Raw genomic sequence first — 18,217 nt, 5'->3', positions numbered from 1 at the left:
CTGAATGGCCAGGAAACACCCTTGCTCTTGATCTGTCAGAATACTTCTGGAGAGAATCTGAAAATGTTTGTTTTTCCTCAGAATAAAACTAACAAGACATGTACACCCAATCCAAAACAGTCTAGTCCGAAGATGAGTGAAGAGAGCTAAGTACCTCCTTGTACATGAATGAAGTGGCACAGTTCCAGTATGAAGAAAGGAAACCATCCTGAGCAGTCAGCTGACATCCTGAGCCAATTCCATATGTTTGCTCCTTGATATACACACCCATTTCTCCCCCACACTTGGAAAAGCACCTCTGTGAGAAGGGAAAGGGGTTCTGGAATCAGCTCTTTGCTCACGTGGAGCCGCAAAAGTGATGTCAAAGTCAAAACTCAAAAAGTATGTCGGGCGGGAGAGGTGAAAGGGATGCTACACAGTCATTTCATACATTATTTTATTCCAAGCCTTTTCACCTGCACCAAAGCATCAGGTTTTGCATTCTGAATTCACCTAGAAAACCACATCTGGCTGCAGCCCTGTCGTTTAGAACACGAGCTTCTACACTAAAACACCTCTCTGAGCCATTCGCTGTCTTTTCTTAATCCTCTTAGGTTTCTCAAGATGATGCACTGAGAGGTGGGGGCGAAGTCTGCAGAAAATCAACAACCTTGCGCTGGTGACCTTATGCCAGCAGCCGGAGGTAACCTTCTACCTGAGCGAGGGGCCTCCTAGCAGTCCCAGCTCCCCCTGCCCACCGAGGGTCGGCTGAGAGCGCGACTGGATGCTCAGACACCAAGTGTCTCTCTTCCGCAACAGTGGCTCCGCAGCACGGCTGTGTTGGGTGGTTTCTTATTTGAGTTTTGTGGTGGGGTTTTTTATTTGTGGTTTTTTTCAGGATTTCCTCCCCGCGGATGAGCGGCTCTTTCCACGCGCACTGCCAAGGTCCATCCTTCCCTCCCTGGCCGCTCACACGGCACTGGGCGTGTAGCCGGGGATCTATGTAACCTCCGCCGGCACGGCACGGCCCCGCCACAGCCACTTTTAGGCGCCCGCGGGGATCCCGTCGGCGCCCGCCGCTTCCTCTCTCCTCTGGGTGCTCCCCGGCCCCGCTGGCGGTCCTTGCCGCCCGGCCCGGGTCCTCGCCGACCTTCCTCCGTGGCGGACGGGGATGCCTCCCCCTCCAGCGGCTGGCCACCCTCCCGCCGCGCCTCGCTGAGGCCGCGGACCGCCGGCCCGTCGGGGAGCACCGCGGCTGCCGGCGAAGAAAGTGAAACTACCTGTCGGCGGCGGAAGCCCCATGGGACTGGCACAGCCCGGCCGTCCCGCAGCCGCCGCTGACAGCGACGCGCCCCCCCCTGACAGGCGGGCGGGGGCCGCCGTGTCCCGCCCGGCCGCCGCGGCTCCTCTCGCCCACCTGCGCGTTGCCCCGCGGGCCGCAGGCACCATGGGCGAGGCGGTGCCGCCACCATGACCGCGGAGCCGCCGGCGCAGCTCCCTGCCACCCCCCCCCGCGGACCATGTTCCATGGTAAGGAGCGCGCACCGACCGCATCGCGCCCCACCGCGCCGCTCCGCGGGCAGCAAGCATAGCCGCGGGGTGCCGTTGTACCTGCGCTCGGGCTGGGATGGGCTCCTCCCGCGCCGCTCCGCAACTCCGGTCGCGCCGTCTCCTTGCCGTCTCCTTACCGTCTCCAAGCTGACGACCCCGCCGCCTCTCCTCCTGTGCCGGCGAGTTGCCTCCTGGTGCCCTTTTAAACCCGCGGTGACGGCCGCGGAAATTCCCAGTTTTGCATTTCTTTTCTTTTCAGTTTTCCACTTAGAATGAAAGTAAAAGCGCCCGGTTCCCATCCTGCCCGCTGCGGGAAGCGGGACCTGGGAGTGGCGGGACACCGTGGGACAGGCGAGCGGCGCAGAAGCATTGTTTTGGTCCGTGCCGCGCTGCTCACCGCAGCCACCTGTGCTCCCGCCTGAGGTGCCGCGCAGCGCCGGGGATACGTCGCCCTGAGGCCAGGGGATCCCCGTGTCCTCCCCCGGCTGGAGCGACACCTTCACGCGGGTTCAGCGGGGCGGAGGGAAGACAACTGGGTGTTAACCGCGCCCCGCGGACTGCGGAGCGCGGCGCGGAGCAGCGGGGCCGGGCGTCCGAAGCAGCGGGAGGTTCGGAGCGGGGTGGAAGCGACCCCGCAATTGGCGGCGGCCGGGAGCGCGCCTCGGGTGCGTCTGGAGCGCTGCTTCAGGCTCCTTGCACCGGGGGGGTGGGGGTGGGGGGGGTGGTAATGGTAATCAAAACCTCCAAAGGGGCTTTTTTCTGTTTGGAAATATTGGAATACTGACTGTAACTGGCTCTTCTGGGAGAAATTTGGGGATTTTCCAAACACAGTTTACGAGTTTTCAGGAGTTTCCCGAATGGATTGGGTATTACCAGTAGTGTGCTCGTTCTTTCTTTTGAAGTGCTGGTTGTATGGAGCACTATCGATACCACTTCTTTTGACGTCCAGCTTTGAGAAAATCCCTTTCAATTTTCAGTTGAAAGCTCCTGGAACTTTTTATGACACTCATCTAATGGGTTTCAGAGGACTCGTTTAGGAACAGGTTTCATCGTGATCCTGCAATGGGTCAAGGAAATTAAAGGAGTGTGCAACATCTCTTTCAGAATTACCTGCTTTGATTCTGTATTTTCCTCATTTAAAAAAGTTTCACCATCTGTACAGTACAGAGAAAGCAAAAATGAACAGAAGTGACCTTGCAGTTTTCACCCGTTATCTCCACTTGTTGCTGGGCAGCCCCAGTTTGAAGTGATGGAGTCTGTTAGACTGATTTAAATTTAGAAAATTGTTATTTGTGTCTTTTAAAGAGTTTTGAAGCAGCAGATCCAAGTTGCTTATATCACTGCTCTTTAGAAACAAGCAGTGATGTTCTTTTTTTTGTAAACTTCTTCTAAAATATGAAATCTCATTCCTACAAACTGATCATTTACTCAGCACAGATATAGTTAGCATGGAGATTTACAAAGGTAAAGCTCTATAGAAGTCAGGCTCTTGGAGCTTGAAGACGATTGTAAATTTGCCTTACCTAGCTTTCATATTTATTACATGTAGGATCTACTTAGGATCCATTTAGCTCCTTCAGGTTAGATTTTTTGAGATATTAATAGACCCTGGTTGATCAGTATATGAAAAGGTATAAATGGCATTTAAGATGTACTGAACTGTTCTTGTTGTAATCCAGCCTTTTTTAGATCTATCCTTCGGGTTCTGCCACTGCTTCTTGTTCTGTCTCCAGTGAATTCATCTAGTTGTGCAATGGGAAATAGAACAACTGAAATCCGTGTGAAGTATGAGAATATACTAAGCCACGACATCCATGAGCTGGTAGGTAATAGCTCTTGGGCTTTCAAAAAATGTTGACTATTTTTAGATGCTAGCAAATAATAATAATGAAAAAGCTCTAATGTTAACATACAGTAAAAGACCAGTTTAAGATCACACATTATCACATTGTGGAATGCTGGTGGGTATGATGATGCTGCCTGTCCATGTACAAATGGATGCATGTACAAATACTGTGATATCGGTATTTGTGCCTGTGCATCATCTAGTTAGACAGCTGTACTATTTGGCCATAAATAGTCTAATATATTACATTTTAAAGTACTCTTTTCTGAAGTAATCTCTGTTTACATCTTCTTATCAAAAGGAGAAAGCATTACATAAGCTGTATTTTGTTCTAATTGTAGACTGCTTGACTGAAGTTTTATGGTGTCCATTGAATACAAATGCACAGAGGCACAAAATTCATGCAATCATGTTCAGTCAACAAAGAATCAACCTTTCTAGAAGGCAGCAGAAAAAAAATTATTTTTCAATTGTAAATCTGTAGCTTTATCAGCCACATTTATTACAGCTTTGAAAACAGTATCATAACAGTTTACCAACCCATACCCAAAACATACCTTCCAATTCTTCATCATGAATTATTAACAATTAAATTATCTGTCAAGAACACTTTCATGGGAGAAAGCACGTTCCATAGCTAGATTATCAGAGGCACTTTCTATGAAAATGGGATTTTTCTACCGTTAGTCACTTAAACAAGAACTGACCATTCTCTTGCAGAGAGAGATCTAAATCAAGATCTATTTGCATGAAATACAAGTGATACACAATGCTTTTCCAAAGGAGAAATCAAGAGCTGTTGTATTTCTTCACACTTAAGATCCACCACCATCCTTCAGAGCATTATGGCAGTGGATTATAACCTTTCTCTACCAAAACACATCAGCTCTTCATCTGGAAGCAAAATACCTTTAGGGACAGGGAACGATCATTTAATCTCCAAAAACATTCTGATCACTTTGCGTTTGTTGAGATTATGAAATAAGAACTGTACTTCTCCATCGATAAATGACCTTATCCTGAACAAGGCACCAAAGTTGGGGAAAATATTCATGGCCATATTAGAAAAGATAAGTATCCTCTTTAGTTTGTTATCTTATTTCTAACAAAGGCTGCCCAATTGCAGGATGAAGCTTGATGTACTCAGTGCCCCAGGGTGCCATTCAAGGATTTGAATGGAGCAATGTCATTCTTCCAGATACCTTTGATTGTCTATTTTTAATTGTAATAAATCACAAAGTCACAGAATACCAGGTTGGTGGTGATCTCAAAAAATCATCAGGTCCAGCCCTTCTAGGCAAAGCATGACCCAGACTAGATGCCCCAGCATCCTGTCCAGGCAAATCTTAAAAGTGACCAATGCTGAGGAATCCACCATGTTCCTAGGGAGATGATTCCAATGGTTGATCTCATTGTGAAAAATTTTCCTGTGTTCAGTCAGAATATCCCCAGGAGTAACTTGTGCCCAGTACTCCTCCTCTTTTCCATGTGACTCCTTGTAGAAAGGGAATCTCCGTCTTTGTAGCCACCCTTTAAGTACTGGAACATGGTGGTAATGTCTCCCCTGAGCCATTTTTTTCTCCAAGCTGAACAAGCCCAGCTCTCTCAGCCTTTCCTCACATGGCAGGCTTTCCAGTTCTTTGACCATTCTGTGGCCCTTCTCTGGATCCTCTCCAGCCTGTCCACATCTTTTTTTGTATTCAGGGACCAAAACTGAACACAATATTCCCAGTGAGATTTTTTTAGGAGATAGAGTTTTTTAGGAGACTGTATGAGAACTGAAATGGTTATCCAAATAACTAACTAACCAACTAAATAAATAAATAAATAAACAAACTGTAATTAATTGATGTGTTTCAAAGGTAATGGGAATGTAATGAGCTCTGAGGATTTTACTTCATAGAACAGGCATGCACACCACCTAGTGTGCCAGTTTCTTAATCTTCCTATTTTTTCTCAGTTTAGGAGAGATTCATTCCCCTTCTCTGTAAAAGCAGAGTATAGTCTTGTCACTGTAACTTAGCAGCAGATATTACGGACAGTGCTGTTTGGGTGGTAGAACTGCCCACCAGGCACTTTGCTGCAATTGCAGAGCCAAACTCAGGAACCTTCAGCCCCTCAGCATGATGTTTGGAGGCAGCTGTGGAGATAACTAGTGGGTTATATACTTGACCTCTATAAGTTGATTTGATTTTCACTAATGCCTTTTCTGAGGCCAGGATTTCCCTTTGGTTGCTTTAGTCAGAGCCTATAAACTTCCTTCAAAAATGATTACTGTGTGTTATGTTAAAGATATTCTTAGGGAGTCAGTGAGATCCCGTAGCAGTGAGCAAATGAAGCCACAGGTATACAGGGTTTAGGGTGATTATTTATTTATTTATTTGATTGTTTCTAAATCTTGGTGCTGTGTGACTGAAACAAACCTTCATTCTGTTGTGGTACAAGCACATGTGCATTATCTCCTGTATTTATTTTTTTCTTTTTTCATTGAGTATTAGACTCCCTTAATTCTTGGTTTTGAAAGCACTTCAAGGATGGAGTTCTATTCATCTTGGGTGAATTTCTGAAATACAGGCAACATTACCTAAAAAATCTGCAGAAAAACTTTTAGAACTAAACTGTCTAATATGTGTCTAATGCATGTCTAAGTGAGGAGATCTAACACAATATTGTCATGAGCTGCTTGTTTAAACCCCTTCTGGTTGTATTAGGCTATCTAGATACAGGCTGAAGAAGAAAGCAAAGGAATTTTGTTGAGTTCAGTTGTCATCTTGATGTCATCTTGATGACAAGTGTGAAAGTAGAAGAAAAAAGCCGCAGAGAATAAACCGTTGATAAAAGACTGTGGTCACAAAAAGGCAACAAGGGATCTTGCTTAGGATGTCTTCTGTTAGTGCATATGCCAAGTGCATGCTACAGTCTGTTTAGATGCCTGGGGCATGGATTTATTGAGACAAACATTGACAAATATTGTATTTGATGTCTGTGTAAGATTTAAATATTCTTGTATGTTTTCAAATTCCAAAGAATCAAGTAATTTGATAGAATGTTAAGGTTTAAAATGAATAGATTTGCCCCAGTTCTGTACTCCTCAGTATGAGAGAAATACAAAACTACTGGAGAGAGTCCGGCAAAGGGCAATGGAGATGATTAAGGGACTGGAGTGTCTGTCCAATAAAGAAAAGCTGAGAGAGCTGGGACCGTTCAGCCTGGAGAAGACTTGGGATTTATCAATGACTATAAAACCATGCGGGGGGGGGGCAAAGAGGACAGAGCTGGGCTTTTCTCAGTGGTGCCCAGTGACAGGGCCAGAAGCAGTGGACACAGAATGAAACACAGGAGGTTCCCTCTGAACATCAGGAAACACTTCTTCACTGTGAGGGTGACCGAGCACTGGCACAGGTTGCCCAGGGGTGTTGCAGAGTCTGCATCCCTGGAGATATTCCAAAGCCGTCTGGTTGTGGTCCCTGCAACTGGCTTTTGGTGAACCTGTTTGAGCAGGGGAGGTGGACCAGATGACCTCCAGAGGTCCCTTCTCCCCTCAACCATTCTGTGATTCTGTATGAATCAGTAAATACCTGTAGAAATTGGGGCTGAATTAGGCTTTTCTTTGGCTGCTTGCAAAGGAAGAGCTCAGAGTTGTACACTGACACCAGAGGAGATGCTGCAGGATAATTTAGTGTTGCCATCACCAGCTCTTACTGAGAAACCTGGCTCACTTGATTAAAAGTACTTTCATGTTCAAACATATATGATATTTTACAGGTAAATATGTCTGCAGAGTATCGTGACAGGTGCTGCAAGAATAAAAAACATGAAAATAGCAAAGTGTTTTTCTGCAATGATACTCAGGTAAAATTTAACTTCTGAAAATTTAGTTTAGACTGTACAGACTCAAGTGGGTTATTTGTACAGTCCGGTCCCTTAAAACTACATTGTGATAGAGAGTAATGCTACCTCTTAATAGTCAATTCATGATATTTTTTTGAATTTGGAATCATAAAATTTGTCAAGTAAAATGACACTTTACAAACCAAAATATGAAGAATTCCATATCCAAAAAATGCTTTTTTTTCCTCTACTATAAAGATTATTTTATATTTTTAATCCAGAATAGTAGAGAAATCTTATTTCCTTATTTTATTTTGCCAACAGAAGTAAACATAAAAATTTCACATCTGTTTTCATTCTTCTACAGAAGTTCATATTAGCTAAGCTTTTCACTTCAGATCTGAAAGCCCTACTAGTAATTGTTTGGGCAGATCTCAAATGACAGAAAACACAATTGGCAGCTCTTGCTGCAGATTTTAACATGTCTTGATAACAGGACTGACTCTAAAAGTAATTCAGTGCTTTCCAAACTGCATCGGCTGATTTCCTTATGCTGTTATTATTACTACTACAAATTGATACTTTAAATATTAGGAAGAGGTGGCAGGTAGGTCAGATTAGTCATGTGTTTTATTGGAAAAGATTGGCACTATGAAAGGAAAATAAAGTAATGGCAACTAATGAAGCTTTTTTAGAAAAGACAGATCAACATTATAAAGAATTAAAGGTGCACAGACTTTTCACGACACATTTTTCTTGCTCTCTTTACAGGAAATAGAAGCACTACAGAGCATGGCATGCAACATGCTCAGATTCTTTCATAAGCAAAAAATCAGCAAAGACTTTAGATGGAGAGCAGCATTAGTTTCATGTGGGACATTACAAGTTCTACAGTGCAAATGTGAAAGACACAAAAAAGAAAAGGTGAGTGGTAGTGAGAACCTGCAGTTTACTGTAAGCATGTGAGTTACTAATTAGAGCTCTTCAGACTATCACATCTACCTCTCAAAGGTACAGCTATCATGAACATGTTACATGCATGATAAATTTTGCTCTGTGTAGCATATATATTGTAATAGATATTAAGCCCAATGCAAAGACTGAAACAATGATCTGGAGGTCCAGAGTGAAGATACGTACTGTGGTTCAGTGCTGAAATGCCTGAGTTAATTCTCCCATAAAAGACAAAGGCCACATGCGAAGAAGGACTTTTAACTTCTCTAGTATTTAAAATTATACTTCTCATTGGGGTTTTACTGTAAGGTGAATGTTTGATTTGCTTTGTTTCACCAAACAATTAGTGGGAATTTCTCTCACTTTCATAATACCTTTGAACTTTATTTTAACCAGAATATCTCAAACTCAACAGGAACAGCTGGATGTAAAAATATTTGGATTTTTGATCATTGGCAGACTCTGCTCTTTGACGTGTCACTCAAACCTAGTGACCTACAGAGAGAAGGAGCATTCTTTTAAGTGTGGCTCACAGTTACCTGTTGAACACAAAAATATTGACCAATGTCAAAAAGCCTCTCCACAGGTAGCAAAGGATATAATTCTTTATGACTGGCTTAAATAGTTGGATTGACAGCTGCATTTGACCCTTTCTTTTCTCCTTGAAGTGGAGAAACTGTGACAGTCCAGGACCAGATTTTCAGAGTAATGTTGGTGTCTACATTTTGTTTAGCCACCTATGGTGAGTCCAACATTTGCCTTACCATAAAAGTTATCCTAGTTACATCATAGAAGGCAAAGGACTGTCACCTTTGAAACTCATGCCAAACCTTGTGGATGCTTGGTTTCATTTAAAGACCAGTTAAAGTAATCTGGTACAAATAATGAACAGTCATTGAATGTGGACAAGAGCCGCATCTGGGCGAGATCCTGAACACTGGGCCATAGCGTTGACCCCTGTGAACAGGTCTGCCTTGTTCCACCAGTCTCAAGGTACCACACATGTAGTCATATATTTCAAAGTTTGGCTCACAATTTAATTTGTTTTATTTTTCCAGTCCTTCAAATAATGGAGAATAAGTTTTAAACCACTGACAGACGACACATGTTCTTAGTTGCTTACACTGGTTTCAGCTCTCCGTATTTGTCCGCATCAGTTCTGTATTCAGCTCTCCATATCTGTCAAAGCCACATTTTCCCAGTTCAGTAGGGCAGCAGCAGGGTTGTGCTCAGAGGGGGAACATCAGAGTAGTGCATGCTGTGTACTGCCAAGGCACATTCTGTAAGTAGCCCAGCTTTCTGACTTAGCTACTGTGTAAGGTACCTCCATTATTTATTGAGATGCAATGGAATCAGTTGGGTTTAAAAGACGTCTGTATGAAAAGAATAAGCACTTCTCAATTAACAATACAAGCTATTCTTTTTCAGGTTTGCACACAGGTAAATATGCATAATAATGATGATACAGAGACAGATGAACAGTGCAAAAAGAAATGTAACCAAGAATTATGTGAACTGAAGGAAAACATATCTAGCCTTCGATCCTGCTGGAATAAATTTGAAAAAATAATTTCCAGATGATTCCAGGTAGATCTTGGTCTTTTCTTCCAAAGTGGCATTACTTGGTGTCTTTGCATTTTATATGCATTCCTTGAGTAACTCTGCTCGCTTATATGAACACTCTATGCCAGAATTCTGATGGAAAGCTACTGTACCTTGTTCCTGGAGAAGGAATGAACAGAAATGGCTAAACCAAGCTGCTGAAGCCCTAGAAGTGGAAATAAAAGACCAGCATTTAGAACAAAGAACTTGGCAGAAGGCTGGATCCCACCTTCAAAAGCTCCTCTGAATTTTCTGATCTTTTGAGTCAGTTTATAATACTGTTGTATGAAAGCAATATACTCAAGTGTCTACTGCAATTTATAAAACCATCTTAGAAGCTTCAGGTGAAGGAAACGATATGGAAAGGTAGCTGTTTTCTTACTATCTACATAAAACACATCAAGGACCAAAAAGAGCAATTTGCCAAACAAGCAGCTGATCTGGGATCTGTTCTGCCGATGCAGTAGTGTTTTCAGTGTGGGTATCTAATAGGTCTGCAAACTGATTTAAGTTTGGAAAAATAAGCAAAAGGTTAACTTTATGAAAAACTTAGGAAGAGTACTGATTTTTGAGAGCTGTAGCACACTTCTACTGGCTGTGAGTAGAGGCAAGACAGCGAGATCTGTAGAAGGTGAAAAAGGAGATTCCTGAACGTAAGTTTGTTCAGCTGACTGGAAACACCACTATTCTTGTGTATTTGGTTATCCTAGAGTTAGCTGCAGGAGGAGCTAGAATGTCTGACCTTCAGATTGTGATTTCTTGTAGGCAATTATTTTATATAATGTGTTCAACATGTTAGACATACATGACTTAAAATGTGTGAATATTGTCAGAGAATAATATATTGGCATTTAACTAATGAAGTGTTCATATTTAATTTTGGATGAATAGAAGTATTTTTATAGTTGTTTATAACTCTTTTGCAGTTTCTTATTTTGATATTATAACTCCTTTGGTAATAAAATATTTTCTTCTATGGAATTGGGCTGTTGTTTTGGGTGTCGTTAGTCCTTTTTAAGCTTTTTTTTTGACATTAAAAGCACAGCTGGTAATGTAACCTCCAGCTGCTTGGGACCTCCCATGATAAAATACCCATTTCTTACTTGCTTGTTACCTGGCCAGTTTAGGTAGACATTTCCATACTGGGTATCTACCTTGGACTAAATACTTCTGGAAATCCTTAGTTAAGTCAGCCTGTTGTTCCCTGGTTCAGAATAAGGTTGTTTTATCTGGTGAAAATAACTTTTCCACAGAACTGCTCTGAAAAATTTGTGGTATTCAAATAAAAGGCTTGAAAAATAGTGGGATGTGCTTCAAAGAACCATATACATCTCCCTTGACTGGCATAAGATCACTGTACTGAATCCATGAAACCCAGCGTGCCCTACTGATAAGGGTGAGGAAAGGTTAAAAGCAAAGTGAACATACTGTTACACTTCCCTGGAATACACTCCCTTCAGCCCCCCATGTATTTATGGTGAAGAGGCTTAAGGCAGGAGTAGGATCTTCGTAGAACTGTGATTGAGACTTTCACATACTCTCTTTAGCTCTTGATGTAAGAGATTACAACTTTAATTCCAAACACTGAAAAAAAACAACCCAAACCCCACCCATAACTCTTATGCAATAGGAAAGGGAAACAGATTTCCCAATATCGCACTGCAGATAGGAGAATGTAACCACAACTGTAAGGACTTCTCTATAAATCCTTTCTACTGAAAGAAGCCCTCAGGAGACTGAGGATTAAATTTGTGGGGTTTGGGGGTTTTTAGTTTTTTTTAAATTTAGGAACAGTCTAAAGCCAAGATGAATTTCCTAATAACCACTTGGCAAGAAAAGAAAAGAAAAACACACAGATGCAGGATCAGCTATTAAAAAACTGTAAGTCCAGTCATCTTAAATGACTTCAGCAGCAGCCCACAACTTAAATCTTGAATCAAATCAGGCAGTTTCAAGCCTATCCTGGGAAAAAGACCAAGGTTACATTCAGAGAAGGAATTTAAATTGACAGATTATGAAACTGTGGATTTTTTTCTGATTGCTTCTCTTAATGAATATCTTGCCTGCCTGATCCTTGCTGCCAAATTTTCTGAGTCACCACTTACATGCAAAGACTAAATGCTAAGTGCAGTGGCTTGTGCTTTTTGATTTATTTCTTCCTTTTGAAAACCTATCTCTGGTCTCTCCTGAAACTACAGTTCTAACAACAATAAACTGCTCTGCAGGAATGGGTGAAGTGATGAAAACCTTGCAGGGTATCACCACTGTGCCTACCCCTCTGCCACTGTCATTTTTATATTAATTTATTTGGCCACAGTAAATAAGGAATATGACTAGGTCAGATTCATGATTTAGAGATACATGGGTTTTATGGGAAGGTGTCCAGAGAAAAATCTTAGGTTTTTAAATAAGTAAAAAGCTGTTGCAAGGGATTATGAGAAGGCAAAAAGGGGTGACTAACCCCTGCAAGCAAGCAAATGTTGCACATTTCTAACAGCAAGAATGAATTAGGTCGTCTGTGGTTTACGAGAAGGAAGAATTTCTGGTGGTTGGGAAGCCAGGTTAAGGAAGGTCACTGCAGTTCTTTAGCTAAAGATGCAGAAGTAAACCTCTTCTGGCTTGTTATATGTTTCCTTCCAGTTCCATCTTTTCAGGCTTATGCTGAACAGAAGAGACGTTTGCATTACAACAGGTTTAATTCAGCAGCGCTTTAGGTTTTTATTGGGTTGGGTTTGTTTGGTGGCTTGTTTTCTTTTTTTTTTTTTTTCCCTCCTGCCCTTTAATTGGAATGGTTCCTGGTGAACTAGAATAAAGAGGAAACCAGTGTGTGGAATATCATGAAAACTCAGAGGTGACGGATTCTGCAGATTCTTGGCACATAACTAAATTTCATCCATAATGAATGGAAAATATATCTGCCTTCCTCTGAAGAGGGTGCGGTGAAATAAACAGAAAAGCCCAGTTGGAGGAACCTTCCCCTACCTAAAATGAGGAATGAAAAAAGGAATTGATCTCTACTCATCTGCATTTAGCAAAAACCCCACAATATCAGGAAACCAACCCCTTACTATGACTTCTGCTCACATAAGTGAATTTCACAGAAAAAAAATGTAACTTCTGCATTTTTCCTGCTTAATCATATTAAGAAAACAGTGCTCTAACCTCATGGAGAAGAACAACTCCAGATCAAGTTTGGGTTATGTATTATATATTATACCTTACAGCCTTATTTAAAAAAGTTGGGAAAAAGAAGAGATACAGTTAACTTTATACAGTCAGATGACACTGACTGAAGTATTTGGTATAGAGTAATTTTCAAGGTGACTGAGGAATCTCATCTCATAAGTCAATAAAACCCCCCTATCCTTTGGAAAGAATAAATACTCTCTCCCAGCCACTAGAAGACGGGACGGTTCTCACATCAGGTCTGGTGTACTTGAGACCAAAGACATCAAAATATTCCTAGGTTGAAATAGTGTTACCCCTGTGCCATTTTAGTTACGACAATTTCACATTTGACAACAAAATGTACATCACAGAAAGTTTTATTGGTATATTTGCTTTATTGTTAACAAGCGGCAAATTAGCATTAGGTGGTGATTTACATTTATTAATTTAAACAGAACTGACACTTAAAAAAACCCATAATATACCAAATAAGATGCTAACAAACCCAGGGATTCTGAGAAAAAAAAAAACGCAAAACAAACCCCAAACCCACTGGATGGTCATAAACACAAATATTCAATGTATGAGGGGCAAGGCAAACATAATAAATGCTAACAAAATTAATCCCCTCAAACACATGAATGAACACTTCATTTATAAACATGGAACATCAATAAATAAACTTATGAATATACATACTAAGTATCATATAAAGGATGAACACCATGAGTTACAGCAATCATACAACATAGGTGTTTGTAACAGGCTTAGAATACTCAACATTGTACACATCAGACCCAAATCCATTCACACTTCCGCCAGAAATACAGAACTATGGTAAACCATGCACTACCATTTCAAACTTCAGTTCAATATTCAGTTATATTAAACTGAATATTTGATTTGCTGACTCAAAAGTTAATGTTCACATTGGCGAAATATGATTTTTTCAATTGATTATTTCTGTAAAGAAGAAACACTAATTAAGAGAAAGTATGAATAAGCTGTTTTCTGGCAAGATGGAATAGAATGGGGCTAAGTAGGATTCTCCAGAAATCTGCATTCTGGAATGGCATAACAAAAAAAAACCAGTCCACTGAACTAGTATGAAAGAGTAATCACTTATACTGTGAACACTGGGAAGAAAATATCAACCAAACACTTCTTCAACAACATAATTAGGTAACTCGAACTTTACCAGAAAGTTGGAAAAAAACAAACAAAAACCCCAAACCATCAAAAGTTGGAATGAGCTGTACTTGAAAGGCAATAACACTATTTTCTCCAGAGTCACCAAAACCTGTTTACCTGTTTACCCTGTCATACTACCTATGTAATTATTCTTAGCTTAATCAAACTGGAAAAACTTAACGTTGCAAAAAGTGCTCTTACAAAACAGATTTGTCAGCCAATATTAAAAGAAAACTTTTAACAAGTTGTTCCTTGCACATATACAAAGTCTGTGTGCTGGCATCTACACTTCTGGAGAACTTTGCGATACATAGACAATACCACTTCATTTTATACTCAGACTAATTACATAGCCTACATCAGTGTGTGCTGCTACATGCTTTATTAGCATTTAAACTACTGCAGCCACACCTCCTTCCACTAGCTTGTTCAGTATGCATCACAAAACTGTCCTCTTTGCACACTGCATTTCAGGCACTAACTCTCTCAGCTGCAATGGTGAGGTAAATGCTCAATGACTTGCTCAGCCCTTGGAATCTATTTGAGAACCATTAGCCCATGGACCCTGCTACCTGCAAGCCCAGGGAAGAGCTGGAGCTGCAGGAGGCTGAGCAACACCAGCACCATGGAGAGCTCCCCACTTCCCTCACCCTCTAACGACTTCTCAAGCCTCAAAACTCTGCCTATATGTTCATTTTGTAGGTATGAGCTGAAATGGGGAAGTGCTTCCCCATGCCCACCTCCCTGTGGCGGTGTGTAAGACTGAGGGCATAACTATCCACATAACCATACAATTAATTTGCTGTATATTTAGAGATTCCAGTTCTGAAACTACCTAGGTAGTGAATATCATGCATAAATATAAACCTGTGTTAAGACACATCATATAAAGATTAAACCTTAAGCTATGTTGTTTTTATGGCTGAAGCTGGTATTTTGCATAACTCCATTGCATTTACACCAGTTCAAATGATCCTGCACTTATTCAGGCACAGACATATCCCTTGTACAACAGGCATCACAAAAGCAGAATGGGAATGCAAACACCCTCAGGCCAGACTCCCAAACAAGCCTGCTCCTTGTTCCTTTAAATGGATTTTACCTTTGACTTTTTCTCTTTTTTTAATTGAAAGGAATAACCTTAGTAAGCACATTAGGAAGGTACAGTGGCAGACAGTAAATCTGTCATAGGGTCAGACACTGGTACAGAAATCATTAAAACAGTCACATCAATAAATTTCACTTTAAGTGGACAGTAACTACATTAGCCTACTGCCCGAGCCTTCGTAATCCTCCAGTAGCACTTACTCCTGTTTTGTATAAACTCTGCTTTAGTGAAACAACTTTTTACGTTTGTGCAACTTACCAGTTCTCACAAAACACATGCTTGCTCACACACAGAGAACTGGAAATACAGATGCTAAATTAAGTAATCACATCACCCTAATTTTACACATGAACTCTAAGGAATTTGGGCTTTTAAGGTAAATATCTGTCAACAAGGCATCCAAAGAATGACAGTAGCTAAGCTTAGACTCATCAATGAAGTGTATCAGTGGTGCACAGTTTGTCTACCAGTTTTATCTTCACAATTAGCAACATTTTGACTCTTCAGACATTTTGGAACACTCCCCTTTTAGTATACCTGCTTTCTCCTGCCATGAAAATCAAGGTATAAAAGCAGAAGGAGGGCTAGGGAAACAGGTTTTAGTTTTAGGTCATTAATGTACCTAAAAATTCAAAATGCAGAGTCCATGTCTCTTAACAGATTATCTTTTTCTCTATATAACAAATTTGTTCCCCATATTCAGTTCTGCAGTGGCATTATGAAAAAATATGAAAACTATTATTTCCTAACAAACATTCCATTGTGTGGTAGCACATTTCTCCCCACTGGGCTCCTCTACAATTTCACGAATTCCCATCAAGCCTTGGCCTTCCTGTAACGGGTTGGGTGCTCAAGCACCTGTATGAGGCACTTTTGCAGGAGAGGCACTGGCCATATCTGGCACTCCTGTTCCCTGGCCAAGGTCAAAAAGAAAGGGCAGAGATAATCAGTCATCCCCAATAGCCTTGGGATATTCCTTTCCTTGATCATAGCCTGAGTGGAACAGGTACCATTGTTACTGGAGTGCTGAAAAAAATCTAGTACTTACCAACTCAGATTATGGTCAACATGGAAATTTACTCCTGACTAAAGCAAATCATTTCATGACCATATAAACAGTGGTCCAAAGCCAGGCCCTCTGAGCGCTCCTGGACTGCAGTGGGCTGCTACCAGCATCTCTCTCTGAATGGGATGCCCCTCAGAGCTCATGCCCAAGTTTGTGACAACTAGAAGACCATCACAGACAACAAATGGGAGATGGCTGAAGACTCCCCACTTCTCAAGGCTCAACCCTCTGCCATTTAGAAACGCAAAGACATATTTCACTGAACTTCAGGGGAATTTTTAATGGGTACCTTTATATGTCTCTGTATCTGCATGTAAATTGACTGAGACACCACATAACAAGTGTAGCGAACACTACACTTGAGTCCTACTGACAGTGCAAAATATTAAAACCACAGACTGCTGCTCAGTAAAAGCTGTGTAAAAATCCCATCTGCGGTGAACTGGCACACACGTAAATCTTCAGATACAAACCATTGACCAAGTCTGTGATGAAGACCAGACTTAATTACACCTAAGCAACACCAGTTTACAAAGCAAGGGGATCCACTCTGAACCTCTTGACTCAGTCTTACCCTTTTGTGCCTTTGGTCTCTGTACTAATACTTATAGCTTGATTTTACCTTCGTTTTCCTTGGTATGTTTTATCCATGTAGTAAGTAATGGAGTGAACCTTGCCATCAAATTTTGTTAAGTCACACTCTAATAAATTCATATTAAAGCTACTCTTCACAATAGTTTTGATGGCAATTCTTTGAGTAACCCTAAACCACTAACTGTATGACACATTGAGATGGAACTAGAGCAATGTGTGCTGATATTTTGTGTAATACAGTCTATGGTCTGTAGTACCAGAGGCTTCAGAAACCTATGTAATTCAGTAACAAAACCAGTTGCTAAAGTGGAAAAATACAAGGCTTCTGATAGTTTCACTGTACATCAGTAAACTGCATAGTCAATCATATTTTCTTTGCTTGTATTTATTGTAGGTTCAAACACACACATTATCCAATGTTACTATCAACAGTTATTTATGTTTCACTAGACCTTTTTGTAAGAACAAATTAAAAGTTCAGGAAATCTTAAAATCCTTTCAATTCAGGTTAATCTCCCCTCTAGTCCTTGCTATAAACCATAGAAATGTAAATAACATAAGTGATACGTCGCTGGAGGAATTTACTAAATGCTACACCGGAAGCAGAGACTTACAGAAACAGCTCAGAAAGCAGAAATTATGGTAACTGTCTTTGGATTGATTTGAAACTAAGAAACTTGCCACCTACAACTCACAGGACAAACTATCAATGTTTTTTCTACAGTTACAGCAATCCTGGAAAACCTAGAAGGTATCTATTTCTTACTAGACTCTCCCTTCGCAGCAAGCATTTTCAATAAATAGTAAAATGCATTTTTCCAGCAGAAACAAGAACTAGGAAGTTCATCAAGTCAGATAAGGGATTTGGTTTCTCAGTAGATTCACTAACTGATCCAAATTATTCTGGATTTTATCTTTGCTGATGGACACTTGCTTTGCAGAACTCCATGGCCCAATTTTCTAAAGCAGGCTTACTTACACAAAGGATGCAGGATTCCATTTTTTCCAAGTACAGATATGCATATGCCAAAATATTGATCCTAAAACCTAAACTACCTAGAGCATCATTTAGCTGTGATTTGTCAGTTCTAAGTATCATTACCAGTCATCCACCTATCATGCTCAGTTAATGAAAATGATAATAAAACAAGACTACGCTAATGAAGGATAATTTCTAAAAATAATTTTCTATAAAAAGTGTAAGAAATTTCCACACCTTTGAACTAATTATAAACAATCAATAATTTATGGCCTGCAACATGACTAGTCAAGGCTCTCAAATCTCCCAGCTTCCAAGACAGGAACCTGCTTTGGAGATGCTTTTCTT

The 18,217-nt window shown here is 41.0% G+C and overlaps 1 protein-coding gene across 1 annotated transcript; it reads left to right on the top strand.

Moving 5' to 3' along the window:
• Positions 1-1,329: 1,329 nt before the first annotated feature.
• On the top strand, positions 1,330-11,063 carry IL7 (interleukin 7). The gene is made up of 5 exons (XM_057426172.1): positions 1,330-1,509; positions 3,210-3,352; positions 7,142-7,228; positions 7,979-8,131; positions 9,590-11,063. The coding sequence occupies exons 1-5, from the start codon at positions 1,500-1,502 to the stop codon at positions 9,740-9,742; spliced, it is 546 nt and encodes a 181-aa protein (XP_057282155.1). The 5' UTR covers positions 1,330-1,499; the 3' UTR covers positions 9,743-11,063.
• The last annotated feature ends 7,154 nt before the right edge of the window (positions 11,064-18,217 follow it).

This window comes from Pezoporus wallicus, unplaced genomic scaffold (genome assembly GCF_028554395.1).
Source record: "Pezoporus wallicus isolate ANWC-B61680 ecotype Strahan unplaced genomic scaffold, APGP_CSIRO_Pwel_v1 contig_4131, whole genome shotgun sequence".
Classification (NCBI taxonomy): Eukaryota; Metazoa; Chordata; class Aves; order Psittaciformes; family Psittacidae; genus Pezoporus; species Pezoporus wallicus.
This window is presented reverse-complemented; position numbering and strand designations above follow the sequence as displayed.